Source organism: Argiope bruennichi, chromosome 5, assembly GCF_947563725.1.
Source record: "Argiope bruennichi chromosome 5, qqArgBrue1.1, whole genome shotgun sequence".
Classification (NCBI taxonomy): Eukaryota; Metazoa; Arthropoda; class Arachnida; order Araneae; family Araneidae; genus Argiope; species Argiope bruennichi.
Genome location: NC_079155.1, coordinates 1,690,038 through 1,705,541, shown reverse-complemented (window position 1 = coordinate 1,705,541; position 15,504 = coordinate 1,690,038). Strand labels below are relative to the sequence as shown.

Below are 15,504 nucleotides of genomic sequence, written 5' to 3'. Positions count from 1 at the left end.
CTGATTGAATTTATAGTTGCATTCCGTTTCAAAGTAACACGAGGGTTATTTTAAAACGGGCCCTTTAATTTTGAATTATGATTGGATGGCAAGGACAGCTGCCCCCCTCTCCTAACTTCTACGCCACACCAATGGAAGAACATTCGACCCCGGCAGGTTTAGACTATACCCGACGGTTTTTGGGTGAAATCGGGTATCACATTTGAAACCCTTTTCTCCCGGAGCCGACACCTTACTGCCAATCCAGCTTCAGAGTGAGCTGAGTTTAAGTGTAGCTAAGTCTACAGTTCTTCTAAAACTGTATTCTAACTTTTTCTTTCGTGCCGCCGGCCTCTTATTGCCATTCCAATCATCACCTGGTTAGCAGCGGCGGGAGCGAGCGTTCTGGTATGGGTGTCACGTAAGCGTGTCATTGAAGTGGATGGTGATTAGTCGAGTCTCTTTCTTTGGGTGTGGATGATGCACTTGCAGCACCGAAGATCAATAAATTACCTCTATTTAATGTGTTTCGAAATAAATAAGAATTGAAAGGCCACCATAGTTTTGATGAAATGACCCTAGGCTCGTTGGGAGAGAATGGAAAGTGCCATCTTTTGATATGATTTTACTACAAGTGGAATGTTTCGAAAAATCTGAATGAGTGTATGCTATAATTTTCAGCATTAAATTTGTTTTATGAAACGCCCTCTGATCGTCGTTTTTAAACTTTTCTTTAAGCATTCAATTTTTTTTAAGGTAATGATAGATAATTATTTTTTTTTCAAACGAAACAAATCTTATTAATTATAATAAATATTATTTATTTTTATTACAACAAATAGATATTTTCTGCGTGCGTATAATAATTTATATAAAGACCATTTTGTATGAATTGTTTGTTGTGAAGCACCTTCTAAGATTTAAAATTCCGAGCATTCAGTTTTCCTCTATACATAATATAACTTGTTGTGTGTGATAAAACTTGTTATTGTTATAATATAAACTGAGATGACGTATCTGCAAGTTAAATACACATTGAAATTTGTAACAGAATAAGAAATATGTGAATTTTTTTTAAGTGATTGTTTTTCTCATATGACTTAATTTTCTTTTAGTGGTACTACTTGACACAACACAAGAAAGTTCCTTAGAGTGGACGAGATACCCATATGGGCCACAAGCAAGAACGCCTGGAGTAAGCAACATTTTATTTAATCTTATCCCTATGCTGCAAGCTTGTGTGATTCTGATAGCACTCGATTTAAATATCTATTGTCATTAATGAAATTTTGTGGTCATAGTTTCTAATTTTTCTTTATTAATATACAAAGTCTTTTGGGAATACGACTTGATTTTTTATTTTCATCTGTCCATATTATGTTGTTGATTAGTCGTAACGAATAATTATTCGCGTATATTACGAAAGAATTGCATATATTCCTGTGTATATGTGCGAATGTGGTTCGGCAAACCTTATTTCAGCTACAACTCTCTTATTTCTGAGAATTTTGACACTTGACTAGGAATAGATTTATTTTAAAAATATGTAAATGAATTTAACAAAAAGCATAATATTAAGTTTTGTCATTTCATAGGTTACATAACGAATAATACAAATAAATGATACGACTTTTTGTTCAATTGAACGATTAGTTTATAATCTGGGCTTCTTGAATTCGAACATTTTCAGCCAAGCGTAGATTCTTTTATCACATCAGATTATAGCATTCCGAATTCTGCAAAAGGAACACGAGATTTATTTCGTGTTTCCAAACTGAAATCTATATCTAGAATAATAATTAAAAAAAAAAAATATTAGCGTTGAGTGTTTAAGATTTTTGAACATCAATTACTCATCCCTTTCTTTTTCCTTTTCAGTGGGTCGAAGAAAGTTTTACAAATTTCGAACAAGGGATCAATTGGCGATCTTACGTCGTGTGCGATGTTGCGTACAACAGTGTCAACAATTGGCTATGGACTCCTTTCATTGAGCGGAGAGAGGCCAACAGAATGTACATTGAAGTGAAATTCAGCATGCGGGACTGCAACCTTTTCCCCGGAATGGCACTCTCTTGCAAAGAGACCTTCTCTCTTCTCTACTACGAATTCGATGCTGCCACAAAAGAGCCCCCACCCTGGGAACCCGATTCGTACAAGCTCATCGACCGCATCGCCGCCGACGAAGGCCGTTTCACATCGACAAGTGAAGTCATCATCAACACAGAAGTTAGAAGTGTGCCAATCACTAAAAAGGGGGTGTATTTCGCGTTCCGAGACCAAGGGGCCTGCCTGTCTCTTATAGCAATAAAAGTGTACTATATTACTTGTCCGTCTGTGACTTTGAATTTTGCATATTTCCCAGAAACGCCCACTGGTCATGAGCTTCCAGCAATAGTATCCGCTGAGGGTCAATGTGTGGCCAACACAGCTGTAGTGGATACACCACGTCTTCTGTGTAAAGGCGATGGTAACTGGACTCTTCCGTCTGGTGGTTGCAAATGTGTGGCTGGTTATGAACCAGTAGATCAATCTTGTCAGTGTGAGTGTCAAGGACTTGTTTATTTTGCCTTATGCAAATTATTATTAAAACTTATCACGATTCGTTTTGTATGGGATTGATCAAAACTTATTTCAAAGATGAATGGCTTATTTTCTTTGGCATTGGCCATGTTTTGCCTAGAGATATGCAATTTATAACTTAATTAATTTATCCTAATCGTATTATATAACCATAATAAAACTCGTACACAATTGATTTATTCTTTTTTTAAAATCTCTGTTTTTAATTTGAATGCAATTTTTTATACATTTGTATTAAAGATGTTTAAATATTCTTGAATAATGCGATACAAATTGCTTTTTTTTAATTGTTCAAGTTTTTATTCTATGAAAAAAATTCTAAAATTTAAAAATCAGCTAAGTTATAAAATGCTTAGTTTAAGGGAAAATCTTATTATATACAGTTCAAATATTAGCAGTTATAAAGTGTTAAGCTAAACCTGAAGTCTATTCAGTTTACTGGTTACTTAAAAAATAGAATTATTACTTCCGATTAAACAGTCAAACATTTAAATCTGTATGGTTACATTTGAGCTTAAAATAAAAAAATTCCCCCCCTTTTAAAAGCTTGGAATTTTTAGTTTATGTGTATATGGTTATGATGAAATGAAATGTATTATAGTGGGGATTGTATACCATGCATATTCTACAATTACTTTGTTCTGGTAGGATGACATTAACAAATGAAGAAAATTAGTATTCATTTTTATTTGTATAAATATTTTCCATCATTGATTGCTTCCCCCCCTTCCTTTTCAGATTTTCATGCATGTGAAATTCATTAAGAGAAATTTCTAAAAAACTTTAATTAGTAAATTGAATTTCATTATTTTATCTAAATTTTGCTATTATTTCAGTTGATTTCTTTGCACATTCAATACTGAATATAATTCCGGCTTGCAGATCACATGAAAAGCCCTAAATTATTAAAAATGAAGTCTTAAAAATAAAATACATATCCAAAAAAATTTCAATATTCATAAAAATATCCAATAAGTATTTTTATGAATGTTGAAATTTATCTCTTTTGACATTTCTCAATTTCCTTTGTATTACAAAAGTTTAATTTGACATTATAAATATATTTTGTGGCAGTTTTGGTATTCAGATGCTTAATAGGAAGAAAACTTAAATCTAGGGAACAAAATATATCAGTAATGATCAGGTAAATGTGCAAAAAAAATGGGGAAAGCTAATATCTCGATACATGAACATTTTAGCACATAGTAATAAAAATGGTATTACAATCTGTAGAATATTACTGTAATTTATTTTTTACTATGGATTTTTTAAATATAATTTTATATATTATTTATTTACATATATTTCAAGCATTGGGTTATCAATATAATTATTTAAACTTCATGCAGTGGTATTAAACTCTAATATTGAAAATAGTGCATAGCATCTATTCTATTTCTGAGATATATTTAAGAATTTTTTAATTTAAATTCTAATAAAATGTTTGTTTGTTGGGGAAAAAATGGCTCAACTAATTAATGTATTTCATTATTTGCAGTGTGCTCAATGGGAACATATAAAGAAAATGTTGGAGATGAACTTTGCATGCCCTGTCCTTTACATAGTACAGCTACATTTACTGGGTCTGTTGAATGTCAGTGTGATAAGAATTACTACAGATCGCCTAAAGATCCAAAATCATGGCCTTGCACTGGTAAAGGAATCATTCTATTTTCGAAATATATATTTTATTTATTGATGGTATTCCTCTTAAAACAATTTCATGCTATTTCCAGAACCACCATCCAAACCTTTGAATTTGTCCGAGACTTTTGTGGATCAATCTTCTGTTCTTCTTACATGGTATAGTCCCAAATATTTGGGTGGTCGCAATGACACATTTTACAAAGTTACATGCGATAAATGTGGTGCCGGAGTCACTTATGTACCCTCTCAACAAGGCTTCACTGATACAAAAGTTACAGTAACTGGTCTTAGTCCTGTTACAACCTACACATTCAGAATCTATGCTGAAAATGGAGTTTCCAGCTTCACTGCTAGCAAGTATTCAGAAATAACAATCACAACTGAAGCATCAGGTAATTGTACTTTTTGGTAATATTTCTGTTGCCATGTAAATTCAATGAATAAAGGTTTTTTAATGGCAAAATAAGACATGGCACATTTCTGCAGAAACTCGAATTTCATCATTCCACTATCAAATTTTATTTTTCTTGAAAATGGTTAATTTTCTTTTATGTAATAATGGTGTGATACTTTTTACAACCCCAACTCTTTTTGTATAATTTTATTCTTCAATTAATCATATTTGTTTTATTTCTCAATACTTATGTTTGGGACTATTCATTATTTTATGAAGTTCAGCTGTATCTGCATCATGTCTTAAAAATTTATTAAATTACTTTGTTTCTTCAAATAATGATGGCTTTTGATTTATAAAATTTGAATCATTATGTTTTTAAATATATTGTTTCTATAAAGCATGAAAGAAATATGTTTATAGTTTTAGAATACTTTAATTTAAGTCCATGTTAAAGCTGTAATATTGTTGAGTATATGAATTTAATACTTAAATTCTATTTTTCATGGGAATATAAAACTGTTTTAGAGAAGAGATGTAAGAATTCACACAAATTGACACATATTTGTGTCCTGTTATTGGGTTTATTATATTTTATATTATTTTATGCTTAGTTTCTCGCTGCAATTCTTTGTATAAAATTTTTAATAGAATTCTGTTGGATATATATCAATGTCGATGTATGTGCATTGGCACTCTGCAAACAGGTCCATTTGACTTAAAGGTACCACATTTAGCATATGCATATTTTGGTAAGAAAATAATGTGCATTTATATTAGATTTAAATTTTTAATTAAAATATTAATTAGCTAAAAATTAAGCAAAATTTTGGCTTTGAAAGATATACAGCTCAAAAAAATTTTTTTACCTATCTTAAAATTCAAAAAATTATTTTTTCAGTGATATCAACATTTTGCCTCATAATTTTTTATTCAATTTTTAAAAACTATTTGAAGCATAAAATTTGATAAGATATTTTAAATAAAATAAAAACTTAACTGAATTTACATAAGCACATTATACTTACTTTAAAGAATTTTTATGAGCATGTTTCTATAATATCGATAAAAGCTTAAATTAACTCTAAATGCAGATTAAACTTTGAAAAGTGTAATTTTTGGCACATGTTTGTATTAAATAAAATAAATATGAAATATAATATTTTCTAGTAACATAAATGCATGAAAACGGTTTCTATGGTCTTTTAAATTTAGTAATTCTATGTTATTTAAGGCAAACAGTTTCATATATACAGCTTATTAGAGTCCAACAACTAATTTCTATAACTTCAGTAATAGGCATGCACGTCCAATAAGAAAAATGTCTAAATGAAGTAAATAATTATATTTTATATAGTTCTAATAAATATTTTGATGAATAACATATTTTAAATTTTTATGCAGACCTTCGATCCTATGAGTCATATTTAATAAAATATTTGCACATAAATTTAAAAAAAAAAAAAAAAAGGTTCTACCTTTACAATAAAAACTGATTTGAGTTTTGGAAATCTGAGTATCATTGAGTGTCATGCTTTAAGGAAAATGCACCCATCAGATTCACAGTTCTCCAAGGCTAATTGATTTAAAATTGTGAAATTGTTGTTTACCCTAAAATAAAGATAGGAATATCTTTATACTTCAGATAGATTTGATCATGGAAAAGTCAAACATATTTTATTTGAAAGTTGGAATACTAAGAATATTTTGCTGAATATGAACTCAAAAGATTGTATAAATTTAAATTTCATATTTTTTTTAGATGTTTATTTATAAGACTAACACAAAATAAAATATTATTATTTACATCATTTAAATTTTTTTAAACATAAAACTGAAAATCAAATTTTATAATGAATCAGAAATTTTTTTATAGAATAATCCTATGAGATAGTGCATAAATTATCAAAAATATTCTGTAAATACATGTTAGATTTCTATTTTAAATGATTAAATTTTTGTTTTAATTGAAGTGAAATCGCTTCTATTTTAAATTTTAGGGAGGATGACAAAAAATAAATCCTAGTACAAAACAGAATGACGTAAAACTTCTACAATAGTATTATATGACTATCTAAACTGAAGCACAAAAATAACCAAGTTACATTTAAAAAAAAAAGATGTTAATATACTACTACTTTAATAGTTACCTCTTCTTGAAAAGAACTAGAATAAGTATTACTTGTTATAGGTATTAGAATCTATTAAATATATAGTTCTTTTCTTGCAATTAAATATTTAAAGAAAATAATTCAAGAGGAAAAAGACAGAATTCCTTGATTTTTAACTTGCTTTATAAGGTTTTTGGAAGTGAAGAGATAGCTTATTTAGTCCATTTGTTAGTTATCTCAAGCTTATTAAGAATATTGTATCAATTGAGCAATTGTATGACATATGAAGAATAAATCATGGAATGTATTATATGAATTCTAATGATATTCATCATAAAAATTAAGCATTCATTTTTGTATTTATTAAATATTTATATAGAAATATTTACTTTATTTATATCAAAATATATTCCACATATGTTTTTTTAAATGGTAGAATTTTTGTCTTGTGCTCTAATGAAAGTATTTGTTTTGAATTATAGTTCCCTCTCTTGTTTCAAATGTTCGAATAAAATCAGTGAAAAGTTCAGAGATATCTCTGGAATGGGATGCACCAGATGATCCATTTTCTGATACAGAAAATTATGAAGTCAGGTATTACCAAAAAGGGCATGAAAGAAATGGATCAACAGCCACTACTACAAAAGAAGAAATTACAATACCAAGTTTAAAAGAGGGAACAATGTATGGATTTCAGGTAACATTGATTGTTTTTATAACATTTTTGTTTAATAGGAAAGTAATAATATTTGGTGATGGTTAAACATCATAGACTATCTAAAAATGTTTGACTTGAATGTATTTTCTCAATGCCTCCCCCCTTACAAGAGTTAAGCTCAATCTCTGTTTATTATTGTTTTTTAAAAAATTATTAATCAGTTCTTATGGTGGCATTATTCTAAACTCTCTCATCAAACTTCTGATTTAAATCTTTTGATTTGTCCCCCTCGCTTGTAATTACTTTACAAGATGGGCTGAAAAATATTTATGATATAAATTATCCGTTGATTAAAAATATAATTTATTGGGAAAAGTAGCTGGTTTCAGATATAAGAAATATTAATCTAATTTTGATGCTGTTAAAAAATTGTTTTACAAGTGTATAAATTAGCTGTATTTCTTAATGCTATTTAAGAATCTTGCTTGTAATATTTCCATTTTAAGTTGTATATTAAAGTTCTTAAACATAAATACTGTAAACATTTTTTTTTAAATCTTCAGTTAATCCATAAGAAAAGTAATGTTAAATAATATTTTATCTTAATAATATATTGTAGTATTAAAAAAGATTTTAAATTTCAGGCAGTTTTTTGTAATATCGAATCTGATTTTTTCTTATAGGTTCGAGCTAAAACTACTCATGGTTGGGGTGATTATAGCAAAACTGTTTTCAAGACAACTGGTGCAAAACTTGCCACTCGAGGTAAATTGTGTTCCTTTTTCATTTTTGTTGGTAGTTAGGATCTTGCATTGGAACATTAAATGTTTTAATTACTTATAAAGCTATACAAAAATAGAGGATTAAGTTAGTTATATTTCAATGAGAGTAGAACTAACTCAATCTATTCTCTATAACTAACTTATAAATATTTCTTATCCCTTGAAATAATGGGGAAAATGTTAATTATTTTTGAAAGGAATTTTAATACTGTCATTAGAAATGTTTTTCATGCAAGAAATGGAACTAATTCTTATTATTTAAATTATATTTTATTATAGTCCAAATTTAATCTTTTCCTTTTAATATAATAAAACAGTAACAAATAAGACTATTCTATTATTATTTTTTAGAATTGGTAGCTGATGATCAAGTTCAGGTGCCAATTATTGTGGGAGTTGCAGTCACTGTTGTGGCTGTTATTGTGTTTGTAATTGTTATTATCATGCTCTATATAAGAAGGTAAGATGGCATGTTCATGTAAATATATCATGTTTATATTAGCATATTTTTTAATATTTAATGCTATGAAGATTTTTTAAAAAGAAAAATACAAGAAAACATTTTTACAAATTATATAATTGATCAGAAAATAAAACATTACGAAATTAATATATGTCTCCATTATTTATAACATAATGAGGTGTTATATAGTGTGCTTTTGGATTTTATTGCACTAACAGTAGGTTTTATCTACTAAACTGATCTTTCTTATTTACTTTAAATTCATAATCTATGATTTAAAAGATGATTTTTATTTCATTCACTGCATTAAGGAAATTTTTATTAAATATTTATTCAGAAAATTTACAAATATTTATACAAGACAAAATTGCTTAAAATAAAATGTGAAAACTTTACTTTTTTGTTTAATCAGTGCTTAGATACATATTATACAATTCATATATATGTGTGTGTATGTAAAAAAAACTTTTGGAGCACATTTTTGAGCATCTTATATCAAATATTTATATAGTATTTGAATTCATTAACTTTAGCTAATACACTGCTCTAAAATATTTTCATTTTAGAAGTTCTGATGAATGCAATAAAAAACAACCAAGTGATTGTGATACCCTTGAGTACCGTAATGGGGAAGGTAAGAAATGTAAGGAGTTTTTAGTTTTCTTATTTTTATTTTGCTTTAATTGCCTGCTTAAATATATTATTTTGCATTATTTTTTTTGTTATATCGCAGTATGTAGTTGAAATTTTGTTTATGTTGTGTTTAGTTCACAACTTGATTTTGCTTATGACTTTGAATATTTCAAGAAACCTGTAATTTATATAAATGTTATGTTTCTTCTGTAAGATAACTTACTTAAATTAGTAATTTTTTAAAGCTTTTTTTAAAAAATATTTACTTTTTATTTTATTCCAAAATAATTTTGATAAAATTAGTAGCACTCTTTTCTTCTAATATTAATTTTTTGTAATTCAAAAAATACATTTTTAGATATTATTTATTGTCAAAAAATCATGTCTTATAATCTTAATTATATTATCAATTGATCTTAAATAATTATGGAGTACAGCACAGAAGTATGGGCTGAATTTATTCAAGTAATTTGGCAAATAATCTGATAAAATTATTACTGAAAATAAATCTTATAAAATTTATTTTCAGAAATTCGGTTTAGAGCTATTTTCATTGCAATCTATTAATCACTTATTGCTCTTATTTGTTTTAAAGAGCTTGCATTTGTTTGATATAATTAACAAAATTATTGTTGGTTTATTAATGAATTCATTTTAAATAATATATTTTTTAAATGAAAAATTTATAAACATTGTATGTTTATTGTAGCTTTGCTGCCATCAACCTAGCATTTTCATTATTATTATTTTCTCTCTTTCTAATGATGCTACTGTGTATTTTCTTACATAATCCTGTAAACATGCATAAATGTTTTTCATTTCATACAATGATTTTTTTTAGTGTGCATATCAAATATGTTTGTGCTTCTTTGTATTGGCTTTGCTAATATGGTGGAGGTTGATGGCTGGCTTGGAGTTGCTTTAGTCCTTTTGTTTGTTGTTATAACCATTTTTGCATGATAGCAAATTTGAACTAAGCTCAGCTTAGTTTATCTGCTTATCAAATGACATTTGTAAAGGAAAATATACACTAGTTTTAAATAATGAGAAATATTTCACTTGAAAATCTTTGATATGATAAAGTTTTTGAAATATTTTGCATTTGTAGCTAAATGTTAGCATCTAATATTCCCTCTATTTATTTCAAATTTGTCTTTGGTTATCTCCATAAATCATTTAAACAGGCTTTTGCCCATGTCGTAAATTTTAATAGTATTGTATCTCTATGTCATGTTACTAAATTAGTTGTAAATTTGTATTTAATTTTAAAAAAGTCAGTTTCATCAAATTTAATATTTTATTATATCAGCCATTTTTAAGGTTTCAACTTCTTTATTAAACTTCTTTATTTTCAAGATTACATTTTGCTACAATTTTGTTATTAAAAATTGAACCTTGCTCCCTTCTTGTCTTGTATAGTCACTTGATGCACATAAAAGCTATTTATTGTTTGTAATATTTGTGTGCTGATAACCATCATTCCCCCACACAAATTAGCTATTTGATTATTCTATTATAATGAAAAGTTGAATATTTTACCAAAGTTTTTTTAATTGCTTTGTTTTTACAAAATATTGATTTAAATTAGCTTAGGATAATGCATATTTAATTATTTTAATTTCGCTAAAATCGTTAATCAATTATTAACAAATCTACAGTCGTTTATTGCATCAATCTTTCGACTTCCTAAAAACTTCCTATGTTGTGTATTTTTTAAATTAATATAAATTATAATTGTAAATTAATATAAATTTGCTAACTGTAAAACTTTTTGATGCTGTGAGGATTTATTGTAAAATTCTCAATATAAATTATTTTTCTGTTGGATGTTTATTTAAAAAAAATTAAATCAACGAGTGATCATCCTTTTAACCTTTTAATCACTCAAAATCATAGAGGGAATATTGATGTTTTTTTGTGCAATCATAAGTATGCAAATCTTTAAGATTAAATTAAATACTGTTATCTTTGAACATTGTTCAGAAAATAAAATTTTCCATGTGCAGTTTTATGTAATAGTTTATTACTTGAAAAATTGCAAGCATCCATAAAACTGTGCAGGAATATTTTTCTTTCTAATTGTGTAGAATAACTACTATCAACTTACATATCTGCATTTTCCCTTAACAGTAGTGCCAGCACTTGTACACCCACCTATTGTTCCCACTGCATGGTGTAAGTAGCTATTTTGCTGTCTCTCATAATATCAACGCTTTTTCATTTGTTCCTTCTCTCTGTTTTCTTCCCTTCAGTTTGTTTTTCCTTTTTATTTTAACTATTCTTATTAACATAAAGGGGAGAAATGGTGTATATTAATATTTCTTTTACACAATAGTTAGCATCCTGGAGATAGAAATTCATTTACTAATAAGCCATGTAATTACAGTAACTTGTAAGTAATGTTTTTAAATTGGTTGAGGTTTTAAAATGAATCCAACAATGTTTTACAGAATGTCTTTTTTATTGTTTTTTAACTTACAGATATTAAATTATATTCTTAGAGTCGTATTAGTATCAATTTGAGTTCTGAATTTCCTTCCTTCCATTGTCATTAGGTTTTTAATACAAAAATTAATAATATAATAAACAAAATATTAAATCAAGACACTGAACTGTATCACATCCTTTGTGATAATGGTTTAAATTTGAAACAAATAAATAATGACTTCATTTATACCTGACATAGTTGAAAGGTCTGATCCATTTAATAATTTAGGTATAATAATGTGTATAGTTTGTTTTCAACCATAGATCTCCCATAAAAACTGATCAAATTTAGAATTTTAATTTATGTTTATATTGGATACTTTTGTTATTTTTGATAATGGTGATATACATTCTGTTGAAATAATTTTCATCAAATATTAAAAAGTGATTCATAGTTTTCAGAATGAATCAGAAATTGCTTAATTTCTTCAGCAGTTATTTCACATTTTCTTAATTGGATTGCAATAGTGAAATGTTGATTAACATATAAATTTATTTCAATTTTCAAATATTGTACGAAACTAAGAATTGGAGAACTGAAAATTAATTTTTTTCAAATGAGTGTTTTTTTTAGCAATCTTTATTTTTCATTAATAAGTGATGTTTGTTTTTTTCTTCATTTCATTTATTTGTTTGGTTCTGCATTGTTTTTTAATTATTAATGATGCAAAAATATAATGTGAAATAATCTGCAAATTTTTCAAAATATCTCTTTTTATTTAAATTCAGATTTTTTAATTTCTTGTGTAGAATTAAATTATTATATATAATTATTGATCATCCTTTTCTAGTGACTACTCCATTATTCACCCAATGTGGTGCTTCGAGAGCCTATATTGACCCACATACTTATGAAGATCCCAATCAAGCTGTTAGAGAATTTACAAAGGAAATCGATGCCTCTCACATTACCATTGAGTCGATTATTGGAGGAGGTAATGTGCTTAAAACTTAGATATTCTTTTTTTTTTTTTTTTTTTCACATATATATCCATTTACCTGCACACTTTAAATCATGAGCAAATCTATTTTTTGGTTTTTTAATTTTTCATCACCCTCTATTGAAAGGAATTGTAGCAAAACAGCTACTTAAATATTTTTGAAGTTTCTTATTTTTCTTTTATAATTCATTACATTTTCAGGGAGTTTATTGCTGTCTTGCTTGTTTAAAATGTATTTAGTTAACAAATAATTTGCACATGTTAAAAAAAAAATCGAAGTTTAATTTAGATAATTTCATAATGTTACATAAAGATGAAATTTTTTTCATTTAACTCCATCAGTTCCAGTTAAACAGCAAACTTATTCATAAGCAGTAAAATTATGATTTTTGTCCAATTGTATCCAATTAAAAATATATATATATCTTTTTAAAGTTGTCTTTTAAATATATTACTGTGAAGATAATTAGTTTCTATATTAAAGAAAGAAAGTGAGAGGGGGGGGGGAGATTTATCTTGAATAACCATCACTCTTTACTGAGAGTTAGAGTCCAGTGTCAGATAGCAAATTTCTCACAACATGCTATATGTAAACATGTAATTGTGAATGTAACTTGACTCCAAAAGCTTAGATTTTTATTAAAAATTATCAATAAACTAAATTATCATTCACCTAATTAATAAATCCAATAAAATATCAGCATTAGTTATTTATTTTATACACTTAAAAGTATTGGCCATGGAATTCTGCCAACTTTTACATAATTACTTTTCTGAATATATTTTGCTAAATATTCCTGTTATAATTTTAAAATATCTTTTTTATTTAAAATGGGTTCTTGACTTTTTTTAAAGTTTCAGCTGTTCTATCTTTTCAAGAGAGATAAAATACATATTGCAAATATGCTTAAAAGGCACTGTGGGAGAAATACGGGTTGCTTCTGTTATCTTCTTTGTAACTTTTTCTGTCTCAGAGTGTCGTTAGTTAGTTTGTTTGTTTTTTAATGAGAAAAGAGAAACACTGTAATATGTGAAATTCTTTCTGCATATTAAAGATTATTTATTCAATTTAACCTTTTAGGTACAATTGACATATCAGAATGTAATGCATTTTTTAAAATTTATGTTTCTTTTTTTTTTTTTTTTTGTAACATTAAATAAGTGATTTCAATATCATTAATAATATAAAATAAATGAATTTTTGCATAAAATCTATTTCTTTTAAATGTCCAAAAAATTGTGTACTCAAATCCCTTCATTCTTACCCATGGCCCCATCAAACCCTATAATGGCAGCAATGTATAGAAAAGCACATTGTTTTGTTCAAATGGTATCACATATTTGGAAAGGATTAAAGAAATTATCTTGAAAGGGGTAAAGATAAATTTTTTTAGTTATAGCATGGTTTGTAGCATCATGAAAATTGCTTACTTTTAAAAAAAAGATCCTTAAAAAAAGTGCTTAATTTTCTTAAGATGTGCAAAGACAACATTTTATTCCCTACACGTTGTTATACATTAATTCAAAAGCATAGTCGTAAAAGCTTGTTTATCAGATGTATCAAGGAAAAAAAAACCAAGAAAAGGGAAGGATTTGTATAAAACCTCTTGAGTGAAACTGATTCAGGGGTGCCAACACATATTGAAATAATGCTCATAAGACTTTTTTTTTTTTTTCTGCTCCCTCTTTCTTCTTTGATGTGCATTACCATTATTGAAATACTGGAATTGTTATCTAGAAAGGACAGTACAAAATACATATTGTACCATGTTTGTTGCTACTAAAAAACATGCAATTCTCTTTTTTTTTTTTTTTAATTTCTCAAATATTTAAAAAAAATTTAATGTTTGAGATATTGAAGAATTTTAATTATGCCTAGTAAGTGTATGTTTCAACTTTTATCTGTTGTTGAAGAAAAATACACAGATTGGTCCGATCAGCAGATCAACGAAATACAGCAGAATGAATTTGATGTGCTGAAGAGATATTTCAGACATAGTAAAAGTTGCTGTGAAACCACTCATAGTGCAACTTCTTTAGCACGTTACGCATTCAATCATCATTATCTTTAATATTTTGTCTTGGAGCAATCCTTTGAACGATTTATTAGAATGATTTTTATGTACTATACTGAAATGTAATTGATTGTGATGTGTAATTATGTTAATTTATCATGTAAAATCTGGATTGATGAGATTTTAAATTGAAGCCATAAGTTTTCAATGATCATTGTTTCTTTCATGTTGTACTTTTTAAATGGCCCTATCCGTTTGAAAATTTTTATTTGTTGGACCAATCTCACTAAATTTTTTTGGTACTTAACATGTTTAACAAAATAAAAAAATATGTATATTTTTTCAAAACTTTTATTCTTCCGAGCTTAGATACTATAATTTTATAACGATTTTTCATTTTTTTTCTTTTTCTTTTTATACCTTTTTATAGAATTTTAACCCCAATGGAATCTCCCTTAACATATAAATATTTGACCTGATTGAGAGAGAGCAATGTGCAACATAAACCATTGAAGTTAGGAACATGAAATTCGGAAAGTTATTTCTTGAATATTAAAAAAGCCCACTAAGAACAGAAATTTCAAAATTTTAGAAGTTTAATTTAAAAAATAAAAGCAGAATTTTAATGCTTTTTCACTGCAGCATCAAAGTATCATCACACAAAAAATTTTGCATCATTTGAAAAACATTTTTTTTTAAGCTTTTCTATTATATCGATTTTTTTTCCCCCAGTGAATTCATACAAATTTTAGTAGTAAAAAGTGATGAAACAGTTTTCTTATAGTCTGACTATTTCTGAATGCTGCCATTCTTT

General features: G+C 27.1%; 1 protein-coding gene across 5 annotated transcripts in view; it reads left to right on the top strand.

The window, feature by feature from the left end:
- Positions 1–15,504, top strand: part of LOC129968649 (ephrin type-B receptor 1-B-like) — a 299,047-nt gene that overhangs the window by 274,635 nt on the left and 8,908 nt on the right. For 2 of the 5 annotated variants that reach the window (XM_056082752.1, XM_056082750.1), the window contains exons 2-11: positions 1,095–1,174; positions 1,858–2,518; positions 4,058–4,213; positions 4,296–4,598; positions 7,194–7,408; positions 8,053–8,134; positions 8,503–8,611; positions 9,181–9,257; positions 11,378–11,422; positions 12,526–12,669. In XM_056082752.1, the coding sequence (XP_055938727.1) occupies positions 1,095–1,174; positions 1,858–2,518; positions 4,058–4,213; positions 4,296–4,598; positions 7,194–7,408; positions 8,053–8,134; positions 8,503–8,611; positions 9,181–9,257; positions 11,378–11,422; positions 12,526–12,669 (1,872 nt within the window). The remainder of the gene's footprint in view (positions 1–1,094; positions 1,175–1,857; positions 2,519–4,057; positions 4,214–4,295; positions 4,599–7,193; positions 7,409–8,052; positions 8,135–8,502; positions 8,612–9,180; positions 9,258–11,377; positions 11,423–12,525; positions 12,670–15,504) is intronic. The other 3 variants (XM_056082751.1, XM_056082754.1, XM_056082753.1) reach the window with 3 other exon arrangements.